General features: G+C 47.3%; 1 protein-coding gene across 1 annotated transcript in view; it reads right to left on the reverse strand.

The window, feature by feature from the left end:
* Positions 1–18,586, reverse strand: part of CACNA1I (calcium voltage-gated channel subunit alpha1 I) — a 580,458-nt gene that overhangs the window by 236,938 nt on the left and 324,934 nt on the right. Inside the window, exon 13 of the mRNA XM_085601256.1 lies at positions 7,449–7,539. Coding sequence (XP_085457382.1) covers positions 7,449–7,539 — 91 coding nt within the window. The remainder of the gene's footprint in view (positions 1–7,448; positions 7,540–18,586) is intronic.

Raw genomic sequence — 18,586 nt, forward strand, 5'->3', positions numbered from 1 at the left:
TACAGTGTATGCATATGATGTATATACAGGGCCTGAACAATGTCAAAAGCATTCATGACTTGAGTACCTGTGAAGTAATAAGATGTGTGCCTTTGTTTCCCCTCCATTGCATTTGCAGGTAGGTGTGAGGTTCTGGGAAACTCCCAGCCAGGATACTCAACCAAGAGGAGGCCTGAAGGCAGCTAACTTCGCCCTTTGTTATGGGCCCAGCGGGAATCGACAGTATGAAAGCCCCCTCGCCGCCTGCACGTTGCTGCTCGGAATGAAAAGAGACAACTACGTGCAGGCACTGCCGAATGTGTCCCGATGTCTGAGAATTACACCGAGAAGGGTTGAGCATATTTCTGTGGGGCCCAACTTCTTGGCAGGGGAGACGCCATCCACCTTGTGAAAAGGTGGGTACATACCATCTGCCCGCGTGTACCCTCGACTTGTGCCCTGGTAGGACTGGTCACGGTATGAAGCATGTGTGTGGGTGCACACAGTAATGTAGGGCACTGTATGAAGCATGCCTAGGAGGGACTGGTGGGGCACACATTAGGTGGGGTCACTCTACACAGCGTGCCTGCGAGGGTCAGCGGCTCCCCTGGGATCCCCAGGCCTCCTCCTTATAGACAGGTCTTTAGACTGTGTAAATTCTCCATAATGTTGCGCACAGAGAGCTGCTCTCCAGCTCTGACTCATCCCTTACTTCCACTCATCAGTCAGCTCTGAGGTAAGTCTATTTTTGTCCTAATCAGAGACCTGTAGCGCACAGCGCTTCTCGTCTGACCTCTTGTGCGCTCGGCTCTTTCACAGAATTCTAGAAACTTCCTTTAGTGCGCGAGGCCTTCAGCTATTCGCGCGCCCGTACCTTCATCTGGCATCACACGGCGAAGGCATACGGCCCGACACTCGAGCAGACAAGACGCCGGCAGCATAGGCATAAGGAACAAACCCCCAATCTCACACCATCAGGTGATTTAGCCGATTCCAGAGGGCAAGAATTGAATGGGTGGCATTAATGAGATGCCCTCTCGCTGTTCGTGGCCTTATTTCCAGAGTGTGGGTCAAGGATCGTTTGGGAAAGAAGTGACGGATGCCATGGCTAGCAGCCCCCCCCCCCACCCCTAATAGGCTTGGAAACATCCAAAGACGAGAGCCATCCTGGATTTCAAAGGCCTTCGTACAATAACACTCTCCTTACTTTACTCACAAAGGCTGAGATGTGTTTCCATTGTGGAATATTGTCAGTCAGTTACAAGGAACGCGTGACTTGAACCTTTTCTGCATTTATTATGCCATTAGGCCATTGTGGGAGAGTGTGGATTCTGGTGGTGGACATCTAGGGTGGTCTGGTTTAATCTCTAGGGTGGGTTGTGAAATCTTGTAGGATCACGTCCCAGTGTGAGGTAAGGAGGTATTTCCACATGTTACGCCTCTCTTACCCGCAAAAACTAGTGCTCTCCGCTTGCGCCCATCTGGTTACTTCCATCTGCCTTTGCGGTAAGGATGGAGGCAGTGGTGATTTCCACTTCATCGCCACAGCCCGTTTAGCTAGGAGCAGGGCGAGATCCATAAAGCGAGTCGTTGCTTCTTTGGTTTTGGGGCACGGTAACAGACTGAGGAGGCAGCATTGTGTCATATCAAGTCTGCCCCCTCCTGTTGCCCAGGATATCTCCGACAGTGCTGTGTCCTAGTAATTCCCCAGCGCTCTGCAAATCCGGAACATGTGTAACGCATTTGCTGAGTCTGATGTGCGGCAGGGAAATGTATCCAGTACTAGGGGTTAGATCCAATGTAAGCGCCATAGGGTCAGGGTGGTCCTGTGCAGGATGCACAATTGTATATATTTGAAGCTGGAGTTCCCGGGTGTCTTCTTGGGGTATTCTAGGACATTAAGCTATTCTGAATCATGGAATGCTTGTCCCAGTGAGTCTTTCCAGATAGACTGCAAGTTGGTTAATGCAGTCAGTGGGTCTTCCCCAAAGGCTCGGTATAGCCATGTTACTAGTCACCTGCCATGTCCCACCGAGTGTAAGGCGTGTAACAAAGGGTCTTGGGATGATTCTGGTCCCCAGATCTTCTCATGTCTCTGTAGTATCACCTTGAGCACCCCGTAAGTCAGGAAGGCCCCACAAGGGAGTTCGTAGAGGTCCTGGAGGTCACGAAAGAACAATAGTGTCACATTGGTGAAGCCACCTTTTGTGAGCCTTCTCAATGGTACAAGCAGGGAGTAGGGTTGAACAGTCGTGGTCGGTGAAAACCCCCATTTTAAACAATCCTGAGCTGTCCGTAATAGGATTGGATGTTGGGCCATCGGTCGGTGACCAGGTAAAAATACTCCATTGAGCTGACCCAAGTGGAAGGTGGCTCGAGGGAGTTAGGCAGCTAAAGAGTTTTGTGTCAGGTTTCAGGCCTCCCTTCTGCCACTGGACAGGAGGAGTTCCAAGGTGTGTAGCACCATCGCTTTCAGTCCAGTTCACCAGATGAGTTTGAGCATTAGGGAGTCTAAGGGCTTGATTACGAGTCTGGCGGTCAATAGACTGTCAGACTCGCGATGACGGTGTTCTGGTGGTGGACTGCCAGCTGCACCAGGGAACAGCTGTTCTCTGGCATTGGCATGGCAGAGGGGCAATGCAATATGCTGCGTGGGACTGGTGCAGTCCTGCCGAGCATATTACGAGTTCCTCACGGCCAGCGTTTTCATGACTGTGAGCCCGCCACGAAAAGGCTGTCGTTGGGGGAACAAACAGGGCCATAGAGGGCCCCTATGCCCCCCACCATGGAGATGCATTCAGGGGGGCACAACATTTGCCCACCTGTCTGCTTGCACCCCCAATTCCAACACAGCATGGAGTTCGCAGTCCATGCCGTGCTGGAATATTTTAGCCGTTCCTATTGTGGTGCCCTTTTTCAGGGCACTGCCGTTGGAAAGGCAAAAGGACCGCCCACCTGGACGAGTTGAACTCATAATGGCAGTGCTATGCTGGCAGACAGCCGGCGTAGCACAGTCAAAGTCATACTCGGCCCCTAAATCCTGAAGATTGCGAGTGGGAATTGCTATCAGGAGGTTGGGAAAGAGGTAGAGTAGTCGGAGTAGCATTATAATTTTTGATAGAGCGATGCGGCCTGCCACTGGCAACAGCAGGGTTGGCCAGAAAGCCACTTGGCACCTTAGGTAGGGGGTGCACCATCCTGCTAAGATTTCCTTCCAGGAGGTCTCCTTCCTTGTGGTATATTTGTTCCCTCAAATATTTTAACATCTGCAAGGCCCATACCAACCCTCGCTTCCCAGTTGTATATGCCTCTCAGGGGAAGTTCTATGAATGGAAAGACAATGGATTTGATATAGTTAATTTGGAGACCAGAGATCTCACTGAAGTAGTACAGGGTAGAAGAAAGTGAGCTCAGGTCTCCGTAGATATTTCGGAGATAGAGGATCATTTCATTTGTGTATAGAGAGATGGCATTTATCCGAGGTCCCATAGGTATTTCTCAATCTGGACCACTGATAACTAAGAGAGCTGCCAGTGGCTCCAGGGTCAAGCCAAAGAGCAGAGGGGAGAGGGGAAGTCATTTTTAGTGCTTCTGGGCACCGGGTAAGACTCTGAGATGTACTGACCTGTCTGGACTCTGGCAGTGATGCATAGATAGAGCAACCAGATCCAGCCTCGTATTTTGGCAACCAAAACATGTATTTCCAATTTATAGAGTCAAAGGTCTGTTCCAGGTCCAAGGAAAGGCAGGCTGCATTGGGCCAATCACGAGATACTAGTTCCCGGACAGCGTATAGGCATCAGATGTTCAGTGAAGTGTTACGTTGTGGAATAAAACCGCTCTGGGCCAGGTGTTCTAGTGTCAGTAAAAGCGGCTGGATACCGACTGCGATAATTTTACTAAGGATTTTGTAATTGGCAGATAGAAGGCAGATAGGAAGGTAAGAATAGGGGAGGTCTGGGTCACAGCCAGGTTTTGGAATGGGTACTACAAGGGCCTCACATTAGGTTGACAGGAGGGAGCTATGCTTTTTTGCTTCGTCGAACACCTGCAGGATGTGCGGTATTAAGGATTCATATGTAGCGTATAGTTTGAGGGGCAGCCCATCGGAACCAGAAGAAGAACCCCTTGGAGCGTCCTGATCGCTTCCTTTATGTCTTTCTCTGTGATCATAAATTCTAATGCCAGTTGGTAATCACACAGTATCTGAGGTAGAGTCACGGCCACCAGGGACCAATGTGGGTAGTCATTTGGGCCATGGGCCCTTTCCCGATACATCTCAGTGTAATAAGTATGGAAAGTGGTATTCATTTCCATTTGCAAATTATGTGGTACCCTGTCAGCACCCTGATGATGCGGTTTGAGGTGCCCAGACTACGTAATATCAATATACGTTTGTACACACCTGATGTGCCATCCAATCTAAGCACTTAAGGCGCTCTCTCTGCCTGTGCCTCCCGTTATGAATTCAAGTTGTGCTTAAGGGCGGGATTTTACATAGCCCTAGTCTTCCACCTCCTCAGGGATTTTTCAAAATTTCAGAGTTGATTGTTTATGGTTTCGTGGCTCCCACTACGGTGGTGATGCAGGTCCCCGAATGACTACTTTAAAGGCTTCCCACTCCACCAAGGAGGAGGATGCGGAGTCTGCATTATCAGTGAAGTATGCCATGATTGCCTCTGTTAATGCAGATTTAAATGTTGCATCTTCCAACCACAGAGGTTGGAGTTTCCAAGCGGGGACTGGTGCAGGCACTGTCCCCCAGTGTACATCTGTATATAGTCGGTTGTGGTCAGAGATGGTCTTACCCAGGAATGTTATCTATGTGGTCTGCATGATGAAGTCAGAGAAAAATACTATGGGGTTGAGAAAAGGCATACTTTTTGTGGTGAGGGTGTTGAGCTTACTCTATGTCCACTAGGGACAAATAGTGCAACCAGTCAGTGAGAGCCTTTGCATTGCGGGTACCAGGGTGCCTGGGGGGTGGGGGGAAGGGGAGAGTAGGACCTGTCAACAACCGGGTCCAGGACATAGTTACAATTTCCTCTCAGTAGCCAGCAGATAACCATCCAGTGGGCAAAGAGAGTGGAAAAAGAATACAGGAACCGGTGTTGGTCCGAATTGGGGGTATATAAGCTCCCTATTACTATTGGCTGCCCATCTAGTTGCCCCTGTTAGTGCCCATCCTTGTCGATAAGAGACTCATCAGCAATGAAGTGCTCCCTTAGGTGTAGCCAAATTTCTGCTCCCTGGGAAAAGGAAGACTAAGAGGTATTGAAGAATTGATCCTGCCAGGGGTGGTGTAAGTCAAGGTAGGCCTCCAAGAGGAAGACCATGTGAGTACATCTAAGTTGGGAGTGGATTTTGTAGCATTTGAGAGCTATTCCTAGTCCCCTGACTTTACATGTTACAAATCTATAGGTCTCTCTCCATGTGCGTTGGACAGGGTTCAGGGTTGAATAAAGTGGGTAGCAACCTCTGTCATCAAAGAGAAGGTTTGGGAGGTCTCAAATCCCTTCAGCACCCCTGAGTTGGCAAGGCGGTGGGAGTCTCTTGAATTATATTTAACACCACCCCAAAAAATGTAGAACTCAAAGGACAGAGGCCAAAGGGCCTTCCAACCAAACAGTGTTAGAAAGCTAGCTGCTGCAGACTCCACTGTTTTAAGTGCGTTGATAATCGGGGGTCGAAGCATTTGCTGTCATAGGTAATTCTCAATGGTGACAGGGCCACTGGCCCATTGAAGGGTAACGATCAACACAGTGTTTGGATCCTGCTGACAGAGCCTCCATCGTTGCGGTCTGGTGTGAGAGGGAACAATCTTTGTCAGTCGTGTCTGTATTTGGGGTGGCCCTCAGGTAGCTCCATGGTATTTAGGACTGTTGCGGTTGTTATATTAGTTCATCCGCTATCTATGGCATTATCTGCGGTCTCTCCTATGGTGACAGTGATAAGTCTGAGTCAGAAGAAAGTTCCCGGGGGCATCATCCAGGTACGAAGTCGGTGTCGGATGGAGGGTTGCTACTGACCTCAGGGCCGCTCTAATGCCCTCAGAGGCCTAGTCTACACTAGGGCTCATTGTCACTCTTGGCTGTCTGGGTTGTAGTCCTTTGATGAAGGCATGGTGGGGGTAAGGGTCTGATGGAGCTTCAGAGTGGATGGACTGCATAGTAGATGCAGTTTTGTCTGTGTATATTGCAGTCTATGTTGACAAGGTGGTTTCCTTTGATGATTTGGGAAGTTGTGTGTAAAGTCTATCGGGTTCGGTTGGGAGTTGAAGTTGTTGCATATAATGGTTATCTTGCTGCATAAGAATTGTGAGAGCTTGTTGTCAAGGTCCTGTGATGGAGTGATGCTGCTAAGTCACTGGGAAGGTGAAATATTTCATGATGGTGAATATCTCTTTGCTGTTGTTGGTGCTAGTGTCAATGTGATCTGCGAGTGCAGAGCTTTTGGTGGCCCGAATATGCTAGTGGTAGCATCTAGGGGGTGGATTTGAATGTGTTCCTGTCCACGTTGTCTTGGCTGGTTATCCTTACGTTCTCCAGTTGTTTGTTTGCAGTGGCGCTTCATCATCCTGAGTTCCTCAGTGTACCACCAAGCTTGTGGTTTGAATCTTGTGGATTTGATGGGCTTGAAGGGAGCAACTGTGTCAGCGCAGGTGGTGATCCAGTTGGTGAAGATAGTGATGGAGTTTGGTAGGCTGCTGCTGTGTTCAGGCTGGTGTTCCGTGAGTTTGGACATCCAGTCTTCTTCTATGACATATTATTGAAGTCTCGGCCAGCTGGCCTGCCCCGTCCAAATTTTAATTCGGTACACACAAAAAAACCAATTTGTAATTCAGAAAACGGTTTGTGAATCGCAAAATGAGGTTAGTACATTAGAAAAATGGATTTTATGGTCACAAACCCTGTGATTTTTCATATTGCAGGGTTTGCGATCGTAAAGTCCCTCAGTACATCTGGCCATAAAAACCCAATCCATTCTCCACAGTTGCAGACAAACACAAGGAGTGCTTATCTGCCGACTTGAAAAGATCCAAATGGAGGCTTCCATTGCTATTGAGCCAGGCCATGACGATCAATCTCCTAGTGGTTTCAGCACCAAGGGCTAGCACATGGGGCTCGAAGAGGTCGTTGCAAAGCTCCCACTGAAGCTGCCACCAGGGTTTCCATGCAGTTTCTTCAACAACTAGTGCAAAAGCTGTCTTAAGTCAGAAACAATAGACTTAATGTAGTCTTGAGCCAGGAAAGATCGCCAGTGTTACAACTAAGATAGCCCTCTTTGCAAATCAGAACCAATCCTCCCAGTTTCAGAAAGTCTTTATCCCATTTTTAAAACTGTCTTAGGCCAAGAAAAAGATTGAATAAATCAGGAAATATATAAGCATCAAATTGCTGTACCGAGTATAAACGCCATGACCGTAAATGTGAGTTCTAATGTTCCATGCGGTAAGCATGGGCTCTTACCAGAAAGGGCCTGAGCCTCGCGCAGCTTTTCACAGTCTTCTATGTTCGAGGAGCTTCTCTCCTCATCGGAGTAGGACCGGTTTGCGTCACCCTGAATTGTGCAGAAAAGCGAGAGTCAGAAATAAATCCTACCACAGTGGCTCACGAAGCTCCTTCCATCCTTATCAATGGATATAATACACATTTGGCACTGCCCGCATCTGCACATATATTCATGCCATTGCATTTTTTCATGTTTTTGAAAAAAGGATACTTAACCAAAAAACAGATTGCAAGAGGTTACATTTAGGCAGTAAGGTAAAATCACATTGAAGAAGCTTTGTCATTTACAGGAGAGTTATTTTCTTGTGTAAAGTCTTTCAAACATTCAACTTCAGAAGAAGACAGTGTTGTTGTCATGCGGGTTTCATTGTGTTGTGAAAATAATTTGATTTGGAACTTGACCTTTGAACTGTCATAATACATGTGTGAATGTGTGTTCATTAGTACAGTTGCTCTAAATAATATCTCATGGGGCAAAATGTATTCTCACTAATGTGGCATATGTAGTATGTAGGCTGATATGCAGAGTGTAATATGAGTAAGGATCATGATATTCCTCCTGCCCCTCACTCAATAGTGGCGATAAATGGCATATTACACTCAGTGGAACTGCATGTATGGTTTATGTTTTATGTGAAGTGATTCTAAAATGGAATCTGGGAAGCATTACCTCCTTTGTTGCTTTCCTTTTTTAACCCCAGGTTGTTGGTGAAGCAGAATCCCTACCACTACAGACCCCACACCTTGGCACACCCATTTGTGAAGTTGGCACGCTGACATCACAAACCCCCACCACAGTGAAGAAACGAGTAGGTGAGCATTCTGCTCCCATGTCTAGGGTTTTTTCTTTGCACAGGATGAGGGAGGAATCGCTGGAAAGAAGACAACCTCCCCTGTCCAACGATGCCTCCTTCAAACAACTTCCTGCTCCGGCACGTCCACGATCCACGAGCAGGAAGCCACTAGACATCAGGGATTTCAGTGTTTTTAGCCTGCGTACCATGGGGTGGACCCTCCCTAGGGACAAATATATTTTATGGAGATGTTCGCTTCCCCCTGGAAAACAATCGTGTACCCATGGAGGGTGTGATTGCACTGCAGGGGAAAAAAGCAATTTGCAATATTGTGTTGGGGTCGGCCCTTCCAACATAGGGGCTGATTATCCTGGGGGAATATTATTATATTGGAGCTGTTTGTTTTCCTCTGGGAGGTGCAATCGTGTCCCATAGGAGGGCTTTATCGCACATCCAGAGGAAAACATATAATCCCAATGCCTAATAAAAATGAATGTGACCTTGTGTAATGTAACCGTTGCTCATGTACAGCGTACCAATGCCTTTGGGTTTAGTTTCGCTCATTTGCGTACATAAATCTGAAGAAAAAAAGTGCACAATATTGTATGGCGGTTAGTCCTTTTCTCATACATGCTTGACCCCCTAGGGGGCACATTTACTTTTTGGTGACTTTTGCTTTCCCTTGGGGGTGCACCATCGTACCCCTAAGGTGTGCATGATTGCAACGCCCAGGGGATACCAAAATGGCCCATGTTGGGACAAAAACGTCGCTCGTATGGTGACGGACATGTACCCCTCCCCTGAGTGCCCCAGCTGCAACGATGTCTGTATACCTGATGCTGATTTTTGTTCATGGGTGATCACCGATCTTGTGCGTGCCCCATGACATAAGCTTGTTTAACGGATTGCAGTCTTGTTGGACCTGAAGGGGAGCTCAAAGAGTTACCCTCATAGTGGTGAAAGGCTGCTGCCTTTGCCAGGAGCTAAGCAGCGCACACGCAGTGGTGGCAGTATACCATGTAGCGATCTGTAGAACTGGACAGGCCTTTTTACCTGTTCACTGGAGTGAGGCCTACCGGCTCACGCATGTAAAGTTCTGCAGCTGTGTGCTTAACTGCCCCTTGGACTACATTAAGTTAGTGTGTAGCTTAGTGCAGCACATGTGTGTTGTATGAATGTGCTGGGTGTCTGTGAATGGTACAATCTCTGAAAAATTCTGGGTTCCATTTTGGGAGACCCAGGGCTGACTAGAGAAGCATGAGAAGGTAGAGGAACCCCTCCAGATTGCTGCATTCTTGTGAGCAAGGTGGGACACACTGGAGGAAGAAGAGCCAGCCTCTTCAGTACACTTCAAAGGGTGCTCTGTGATTCCAGGAGAGGTAACCTCTAGTTACTCCCATGGCCTGTGTTGTGTGGCTATCAGATTGGAGTGGCTACTGCTGTGACTGCTTTCTGGAGCAAGAGCAAGGCAGAAGAGAGGGCACTTCAAAAGGAAGCAGAACCTCAACACAAACTTAAAAGACTCAGACCCTAAATCACATTTGGTGTCTGGAAATGGACTAAAATAAGGGGAGCTTGAGCCCTCAAAATTGTCAAATACCAAACAGCCATTCAGGCTGTGTGAAGGGAAGCAAGACTTCTGCCTGTGATCAGGACTGGGGGGTAAGGCCTGCCAGTGTCCCAGCTGGCTGAAGGGACATCACCCAGGGAAAATCCAAGACCAACTGCCTCTGGAGCTTGGGAGCACCAGTGACTGCCTGGTTGCCAAGACCAGTGTGCTTATGAGGAAGAGGATATCGCTCGAGCGAGCGAGATCCGGTGAGGGATCCTGCTGAGTGAATCCCTGTAGAGAGGTGTGAGGAGATGATTGCCATGCTAATAAGGCCGTTGACAGTGTGGCATGTGAAAGTCAATGACCCTGCATGCCAGAGCGGGCAGCTGTTAACTTAACGGTGCCGATCTGGCCATTGCCCGAGTTTGGTGGGGAAGTCAACAACAACTTATGCCAGATGGGACTGCTGTGAAGTGTACTCTGCTGACCAGGCGTTCCCCATGTGCGGTGTAAAAGCCGGTGACCCTGCATGCTAGAGGGGGCTGCCGTGAAGTTAACCATGCCGATTGGGACGTTGCCCGTCAGCAGTTGGAAAGTCAGTTACCCGTGTGTCGGAGGGGATCGCAGTGAAGAGGAACTTGCTGTTGCCAGAGGGTAGAGTAAGAGTGGTCACTCTGTCTGACATAGGGGGTCACCAAAAGGACATGGTTGTAACCTGGTTGATGCTGACATCGAGAGGAGTGGCTGCCGTGGTGACCCGTGCTGGCCTGAGCCATGACTGAGAGTCAGAAACAGAAGCTGCTGAATCCCTCCTCCCCAACCAGTAGGAAGGATCAAAGGAAACTTACCACCGCAGCAGAGGAGCGCCAAGGACACTGAACTTCTGGTCCTGTAGAGCCGAGAGTGGTACTCACCAAAGGCTGCTCCTGCAGCCTCTGTACCCGCAAGTGAGACAATCTGGGAGAATGCAGTCGTGCAATCCCTGCTTGGGAGGGAAAGGCTGATCGAAGGGCCAGAAGGCCCGGAGGGAACTTGTCTGCCAGATAGCGCTTTGGCACTGGAACGCTTTTGACTTGTCGAAAAGAGTCAGATTGGGACTCCTGAAACTCGATTGCTACTGAGGCCTAACCTGAATGTTGCCTGTAGTAGATGGGTAAAATCCACTACCGCTAGTGAGAAAGGAGTGGGACCCAGAGGCCTGCCTATTAAATACGAGAGAAACACAAAAAGATGATGAACGGAGTACTGAAACTTTTCAGACACTCACCCCCAGTCACAGATCATGGTTGAATCCATCATCTTTCTTTAGCTCACTTCGCCACCTCAGTTCAGACTCAGCTATATGCAAATCAGTCTTGACCCTGTGACTCATGGGAACAGTCGAGCCGGAACTGCCAAGCCAGGTCTTCCCTGAACCAGAAACAAGCATCCTGGGACCCTTGTGTTTGCTTTATTAAATACTACAGCCTTGACCTCAGAGGGCTGTGTGTATTGTTTGTGTATGCCGTATTTCACGTTGTCTTCTTATATAAATGCTCCTTTTGTTATAACAGAAAGTATTTAACTGGACAATCATTTATTGCTGCTATTGATTTATTTTGAGTTGTGAGTCTGTGTTCCCCCCCCCCCCTGTATCTACTTGCCCCCCAAGAAGCCTTGGACTGCTCGACCTGAGCTACGTCTCAGAGTCAAGAGCTGAAAGGGTTTTTAGCTCAGTTGCTCAGGATCCATAGTAGGTAAGACCCCAGGACATCAGGAGTAAAAGGCCTCAGTCGCCACGGTTAGATCCAGTAGCTTCTGCTTACTTTTGGACCTCTAAAAGGGTTTCTGAGAGCCCTAATCTAGAGGACCACCAGGGAACGTGTGGACCGATGTAATGAGTATGTTTTTAGTGTTGATTTCCCTGATATTACCACAAACATCGCCTGCAGCAAGCACAAATGTGTGAAGTCTTGTATACCATGCAAAACATCGACACAGGTTTCTTTTTGAAATTCAAAACTGCCCCAATGTTGAAATGGGTGCTACTTTTTTGGTTCGGCCTTTGATTTAACTAACATAAATAAGGGTCAGATATACAAAGATTTTGCGTCATATTTCCATTACTTTTTTCAAGCTCAACTGCCGCAAAATCCTTGTTGGGATTTTACAAAGCAATGCATTTGGCCATTTGTGCTGCTTTGAGAATAAAAAGTAATGCATTGCATTGTGCTACCTTGCGATGCTTTGAGTCAGAGATGCGGTCCATGGGTGGTGCCTGGGCGTTCCTGTGCATCCACCCTTAGTTTTTGACACAACTCCATATCTATAAAAACTAGTATGCATTATTTTACAATAAAATCCAGTGCCTGCCTGAGGCTGGCGTAACAAGGTGGACAATCTTTACTTCTTTTTGTTATTTCCTGTTTGCATTTGTGCTGCTTTTTGCAGCACATATACATAGAAGACAAACCCTCAAAGGTTAGTTTTTATACAAGAACAACACAGTCACCCTTGCACTATGGCGAAAGGGTGCCTGCGTTGGCGCAAGCAGCCCACAGTGTGCCAGTGCATGAAGAGAGGGGAACTGCGCTATTTCTAGGACGATATGACGCAGTTCTCCTCTCTTCAGGTGACGCAACGGAATGCCGCTATTTTGCTCTCTGCGTAGTGCCACTCGTCTTATGAAGTATGTTGTGGTATTGCAAATGTGGTAGGCTGAAGTTATATTTTGTTCTTTTGTCTTTTTTTAGTGTCTTTAAGGAATTTTTAAGAGGAATTCATCGGATCGGACCATCGATAAGCTAAGTACTTTTTTACTTTTCCACTTAGTATCTCACGCATATATCTCACAAATGCACCCCAACCACTGATTTAGAAGCATAGTTCTGTCTAATGCTTAAGACAAAGTCTTTCAGATTGAAGGTTTTAGACAGTCAACAGAGATGGCGTCTTGGAGGATGACTGCTGCCCAGGTCCTAACTCCACTAATGGAGGAAAGCTCTGAGGTAGAATCATATACTGAGACAGCATCCAAGGAAGAGGCAAATGGAACAGAATGTGGAAGCGATTTTTTAGTCAGCGATGACTCATCTTGCAGTGATTCTGAGAAACATGGTCATGGCAGCTGTGATGTGCCTTTACAAGCACAATCTGTGCAGCAGAGAGATAGTAGTAGGGCAGACCAATCAAGACAGCAGGCACGTACGGTGGCAAGCACAGACAGAGTGCTACCTTTACAGCCCTACAATTTAGTGCAGCCCCATATTCTCCTGTTCACTGTAGACTTTGGATGCAAAGTTAGTACAGCATTTATTTTTACCTAGTGACTATGGCCATCTCATTCTAGATATTGACTCCCCTGAGGAAATTCTGCACCAATCAAATGTGCGTGCCAAACGGTTCCTGAGGCACTCTTGTGTCTCATTCTAGGGAACACTGGTGGACTCCTACTTCACTTAGAGAACTGAAAACATTTCTGGGCTTTTGGGCTCAAGATGGGGATAGAGCATAATCCAAGCGTATGGTCCTACGCATCTACTCGCCTGGTTTGGGTAACACCCAGCTTCGCACCAGTCATGAGCAGAGATTGTTTTTTGCTATTGCACCGTATGCTGCATTTCACGGATGATTCTGCGGATCAAAACAAGGACAGTGGTAGACGCAAGGAAACTCCCATTGACCTGATCCATTCCTGTTGTAGGCACTAGGCCCAGCCACACAGGTTTTATCGGGACAAGTGGGATAATGCTTGGTGATAGAAAGTTTGTGGATTCCTGTGATTTCCGGAAATTTTCATAACAGACATGGAAGGAAAATTCCTAATTTTAGGCAAGGTTTTAGGTTTGCAATGTGTTATGTGTAAGAAAACATGTAAGATCCATGCAAGCCACACCGCCCTGGACTCCCCTAATTGTCTAGTGTTCAGAAATATGCATGTTTGGTAGGTTTCCCTGTGTGGCGGCCGAGACAAGCCCCAAAATCCACAGCTATCCACTGTGCAAAAACAGAGTTGGTTTCTGAGGAAGCGTTTTATGTGTCCATGTTGCATTTTCTGCCCTTGCCTGTCACACTTGAGATATCATTTTTATCGGTAAACTTGGGGGAACGCTGGTGGTGAGAAATTTGTGGCTTCCCACTGATTCCAGAACTTTCCCTCACAGAAATATGAGGGAAATGAGTGATTTTAGTCATAGTTTGGAGTTTATAGGGCATTGTGGATAAGAAAACATTGTGAGATCCACGTGAGGTACACCACCCGAGAAACCCCCAGCTGACTAGTTTTCAGAAATGTGTAGGTTTCCCTGGATGTTGGCTGAGCTAGGGCTTAAAATCCACCAGTAGCCAATTCGCAACATAGGGTCGAATTTGAATGAAAATATTTGATCTGTCCATGTTGCGTTTTGGATCCTTTCCTGTTGCGGGTGTTAAACCCACTCGCACAAGTGAGGTTCCATTTTTATCTGCAAACTTGCGGGAACACTGGTTGGTAGGAAATGTGTGGTTCCCCACAGATTCCAGAACTGTGAGGCAAATGTGTAGTTTTAGCCGTTGCTTGAGGTTAACAGGTAATCTTGGGTAAGAACACATCATGTGATCCATGCGAGGCACACTACACTGGACTTCCCCAGGTGTCTAGTTTTCAGAAATGTATGGGTTTTGTAGGTTTTTGTGGGAGCTAGGACCCAAATCCTCAGCTAGCCAAACTGCAAAAAAAGAGAAGATTTTGAGTGGAAAAATTAGATTGGACCATGTGGCATTTTGGACCATTTCCTATCTTGGGCGTCAGGCCCACCCTTACAAATTAGGTACCTTACAAAGGTAAGTAACTTGTTCCACTGAAAGCGACTGCTAGAGGCAGATTCCTTACCTTGGAATAGATACCCAAGTAACACCTCCCTGGAGGTGGGACTGCGAAACAAATTATACTTAAAAGTCCTGTAGGACCGGATGGGCAAATTGACAGTCACGTCAAACCTGACTGTCCAGGCACTAGTGCTTAAAAAATGTGTGTAGGGAAGCCCATGTTGCTGTCTTGCAGATATCCAGAACAGGAACTGCATAAGCTAAAGCAGTGGTTGCAGCCTTGGCTTTGGTAGAATGAGCTCACAAGCCTTCACGAAGTTGCTTCTTGGCCAACGCATAGCAGATCAGGATACAGGGCACTTTCCAACGTAAAATGGTCTATTTCTGCATCACATTTTCTTTCTTGGCTCCAATGTACCTCACGAAGAGTTGACTGTCCAGCCGGAACTCTTTCATGTGGTCAAGGTAGAATGATAACGCTCTTTTGGAGCCCCTCCTCTTCTTTAGAGGGCTGAGGCAGAGAGTAAAAGCTAGGCAGAGAAATGGATTGGCCTATGTGAAATGGAGTTATCACTTTCGCTCAAAAGGTGTCTCTAGTCAAAGTGACCTGTTTGTCCGAGTAGATGGTGAGGTATGGAGGATGTGCTGATAGTGCCTGCAGCTCACTTACACTCCGGGCAGATGTTATCGACACTGGGAAGGATTTTATCGTGAGAAGCCCGAGTTGGCAGTTATGTAGTGGCTCAAAAGGGGCACACATCAAACATGTTAGAACTAGATTAAGGCCCCACTATGGCATAATAAAGGGTGAAAGTGGGCACATGTGTTAGAGACCTTTACAAAAAACCTATGTACAATAGGGGATTTTAACAGGTATGGCTTATGTGGCAACCATAGAAATGCAGAGATGTCAGAAAGATAACCATTTAATGTGCCCAAAGCAGAGGCCTGCTGGACTCGGGTAAGAATGAACAATACAACAAAAAAAGGGTTGCAGATTGAGGGTAAACATGTTTATCTATTCACCATGACATGAACGTGCTACCAACTGCAGGCATATACCGTTTTGGTGGAGGGATGCCTGGCTGCCATGATAACATTGCAAACTTTGGGCGGATGGTCAAAAGCTGTCAACTGATGCCGCTCAGTCTCCACGCATGAAGATGAAGCGTTTTCAGGTTCAGGTGTAGACCCTGCCCTGCTCCTGCGATAGAAGATCCTCCAGAAGATGCAGCCAGATCGAAGGACCCATGCCTATGCTCAACAGCTCAGGATAACAGACTGTCCATTCCCAATCTAGAGCCACATGAATGACTTGGGTCCGGTCATTTTTGTTCTTCTTGAAAACTCTGGGCAGGAGTGGTATTGGCAGAAAGGTGTACAAGAGGCTGGAGTTCTACTCGAGATGAAAAGAGTCTCCAAGCAAGAGCAGCCACGATAACTCCATCACGCAAAACTGCTGACATTGTGCATTCTCGATGGAGGTCGACAGATCTAATCAAGGCTCTCTGCATTCCTGGAAGAGACCTTGTGCCACCTCCGGATGGAGATGCCATTTCTGATCTGCTAGGTATTGATGACTGAGTTTGTCAGCTCTGGTGTTCATAGAGCCTGCCAGATGTAGAACCACCAGGGATTTCCCTGGTGTTCCAGTCATGTCCAGAGGCGCTGTGCCTCTTGGCAAAGGGTCTACAATCCCACCCCGCCCTGTCTGTTGCAATATTACCTGGTAGTGGTGCTATCCATGAACACCTATAACAGACTTCCCCTGATTTAAGGAAGAAAGGCTTTTAATGCGAACTAGATTGCTCAATGCTCCAACGGGTAGATTTGGAGCCCAGATTCTACCGGAGACCAGAGTACTCTGATCTCTACCTCTCCCAGATGGCCGCCCCAGTCCTGGAGTGACGCATCTGTCACTACAGTTAGCTCTCGTTGGGGAAGGGAGAGGTGTCTGACACTGACCCAATCGAGTGTTGTTATCCAACACTGTAGGTCTTTTGCAATTCCTTCCAAGATTTGGTCATTGTTGGGGAGATTCCCCTGATGATGAGCCCACTGGAACTTGAGGTCCCACTGCAGAGCCCTCATATGCCAATGGACATGTGTTACTAGCAGGATGCATTAGGCCATGAGGTCTAGCAGCCCTTCAGGATAGAGGCTGAAACATTGGTATCATAGCCTGAATATCCTGGACTTGCAGCTCAGGAGGAGAGGCCAAAACTGCACCATGTTCAGAAGGGGTCCAATGAAACAGAGCATCTGAGAGGGAGTCAGGTGTGATTTTGGCACGTTGTTAGTAAACCCCCAGCGAGTGCAGAAGGTTTGTCATGGTCTGGAGGTGGGAGACGACTGCCTGGGGTGAGCCAGCCTTCAACAGCCAAACAGGTGAGCCAGCCTTCAACAGCCAAACATCAAGGTATGGAAAGACTGGAACCCCTGACCTCCACACATGAGCTGCAACCACCACTATCACTTTCGTGAACACCCAGGGGATGCAGGTACAGCCAAAGGGGTGCACGGCAAACTCTTGGCCAACTATGAACCACAGGTAATGCCTGTATGCAGACAGGATGGGGATGTGAAAATATGCATCCTGCAAGTTCAGCAATACCATCCAGTTTCCTGGGCAGACAGGACTTGCATGAATGTGAGCATCTTGAATTTCTCCTATTTCAGGAAGAGATTGAGAAGGTGCAGGTCTTTCCTTCTTGGCATCAGAAAGTAGTAGGAATAGCAACCACAACCTAATTCTGTTGCCGGTACTGATAGAGCAAGGTTTCACATCTAAAGAAACTTGCTCGTATGCAATCCTCTCGAATAATATATAATACAGTAACCAATCTGTCCGTGAGTACTAACAGTGCACCACATTCAACATATTGTATCTAGGGGATGCTTTCCTATGTGCTTTTCCTAATGACTAACCCGAGTGTCCTAAAAATGGCCACTAAAACGCGGGAACTCTTCTGCGCATGCGTCTACCACATCACGTGGTGTGACGTTATTCTGTCGCTTGGGGGGAAACTTTGCAGCTGCGCAGTAGCTTCTAAAATGGCCGCTTTAATTAAAACACTAATGCACATGTCAAGCTGAAACTAACCTATGCACGTACTACTAAGCCATTAATGCGGAAGATTTATTAAGTAAATGGGGTTAGAGTAGAACTAAGTGATATACAGCGAATTCATTTATTTTTGTATTCTAACATGTTCTTTTCTGACTTTATTAATAGTTCGTATTTGGGCCTTGGAGGGTGACCACGTCTCTGTTCCCTTGTGATTTCTATGCATGCGCAAAACGAGTGCTTGCCCTGGAACATGTGATGCAACTTGACTGACTGCCAAACCCTAAGCCGACAAGGACATGAGAACCCAAACTTCTGACCCTACTAAAGGAAGAAAGGGGCAACAATATATAAAGACTTTCCGATACACATACGAAATGCTTGTGGGAATAAAGCTTGTGGGTATTAAAATTAAGGGGAGGAGAATTAGACAATAGCCTAAAGAAAAATATTGCACTTGGTATGGTGTGATGTCCTCACCCCACTGCTTGGCCCAATCAAATTTGCGGGTGAACATGGAATTGAAACATTTGGGGATGGATCATACACTTGAATTTGGTATAACAGAGGTAAGTTATAGATAGTTAGACACACTTGACACTTGATGCTGAGATGCTGATGCTATGCTGAGATGCTCCCCGATTTTGCTGCAATCTGACTGAAGAATCCTACACTAGGGAAAATTTGAGGAACAACCAAGGAGGCACATCTAGGGAAGGGTCCGGACGTGCCCGAGCCGGTGAGAGTAGCACCAGAGAGGGGTGTAACGCTGGTGTTGCACTAGAAGAGGTCACCTTTCCCTGTCCTGATTCATTGACTCTCTGATGTCGGGGTCCTCACAGCATTCTAGGTAAATATATCTGTAGGGTAAATGCTCCGTACTTGTTCTCTATTCTTT

Source organism: Triturus cristatus, chromosome 4_2, assembly GCF_964204655.1.
Source record: "Triturus cristatus chromosome 4_2, aTriCri1.1, whole genome shotgun sequence".
In the NCBI taxonomy this organism is placed as follows: domain Eukaryota; kingdom Metazoa; phylum Chordata; class Amphibia; order Caudata; family Salamandridae; genus Triturus; species Triturus cristatus.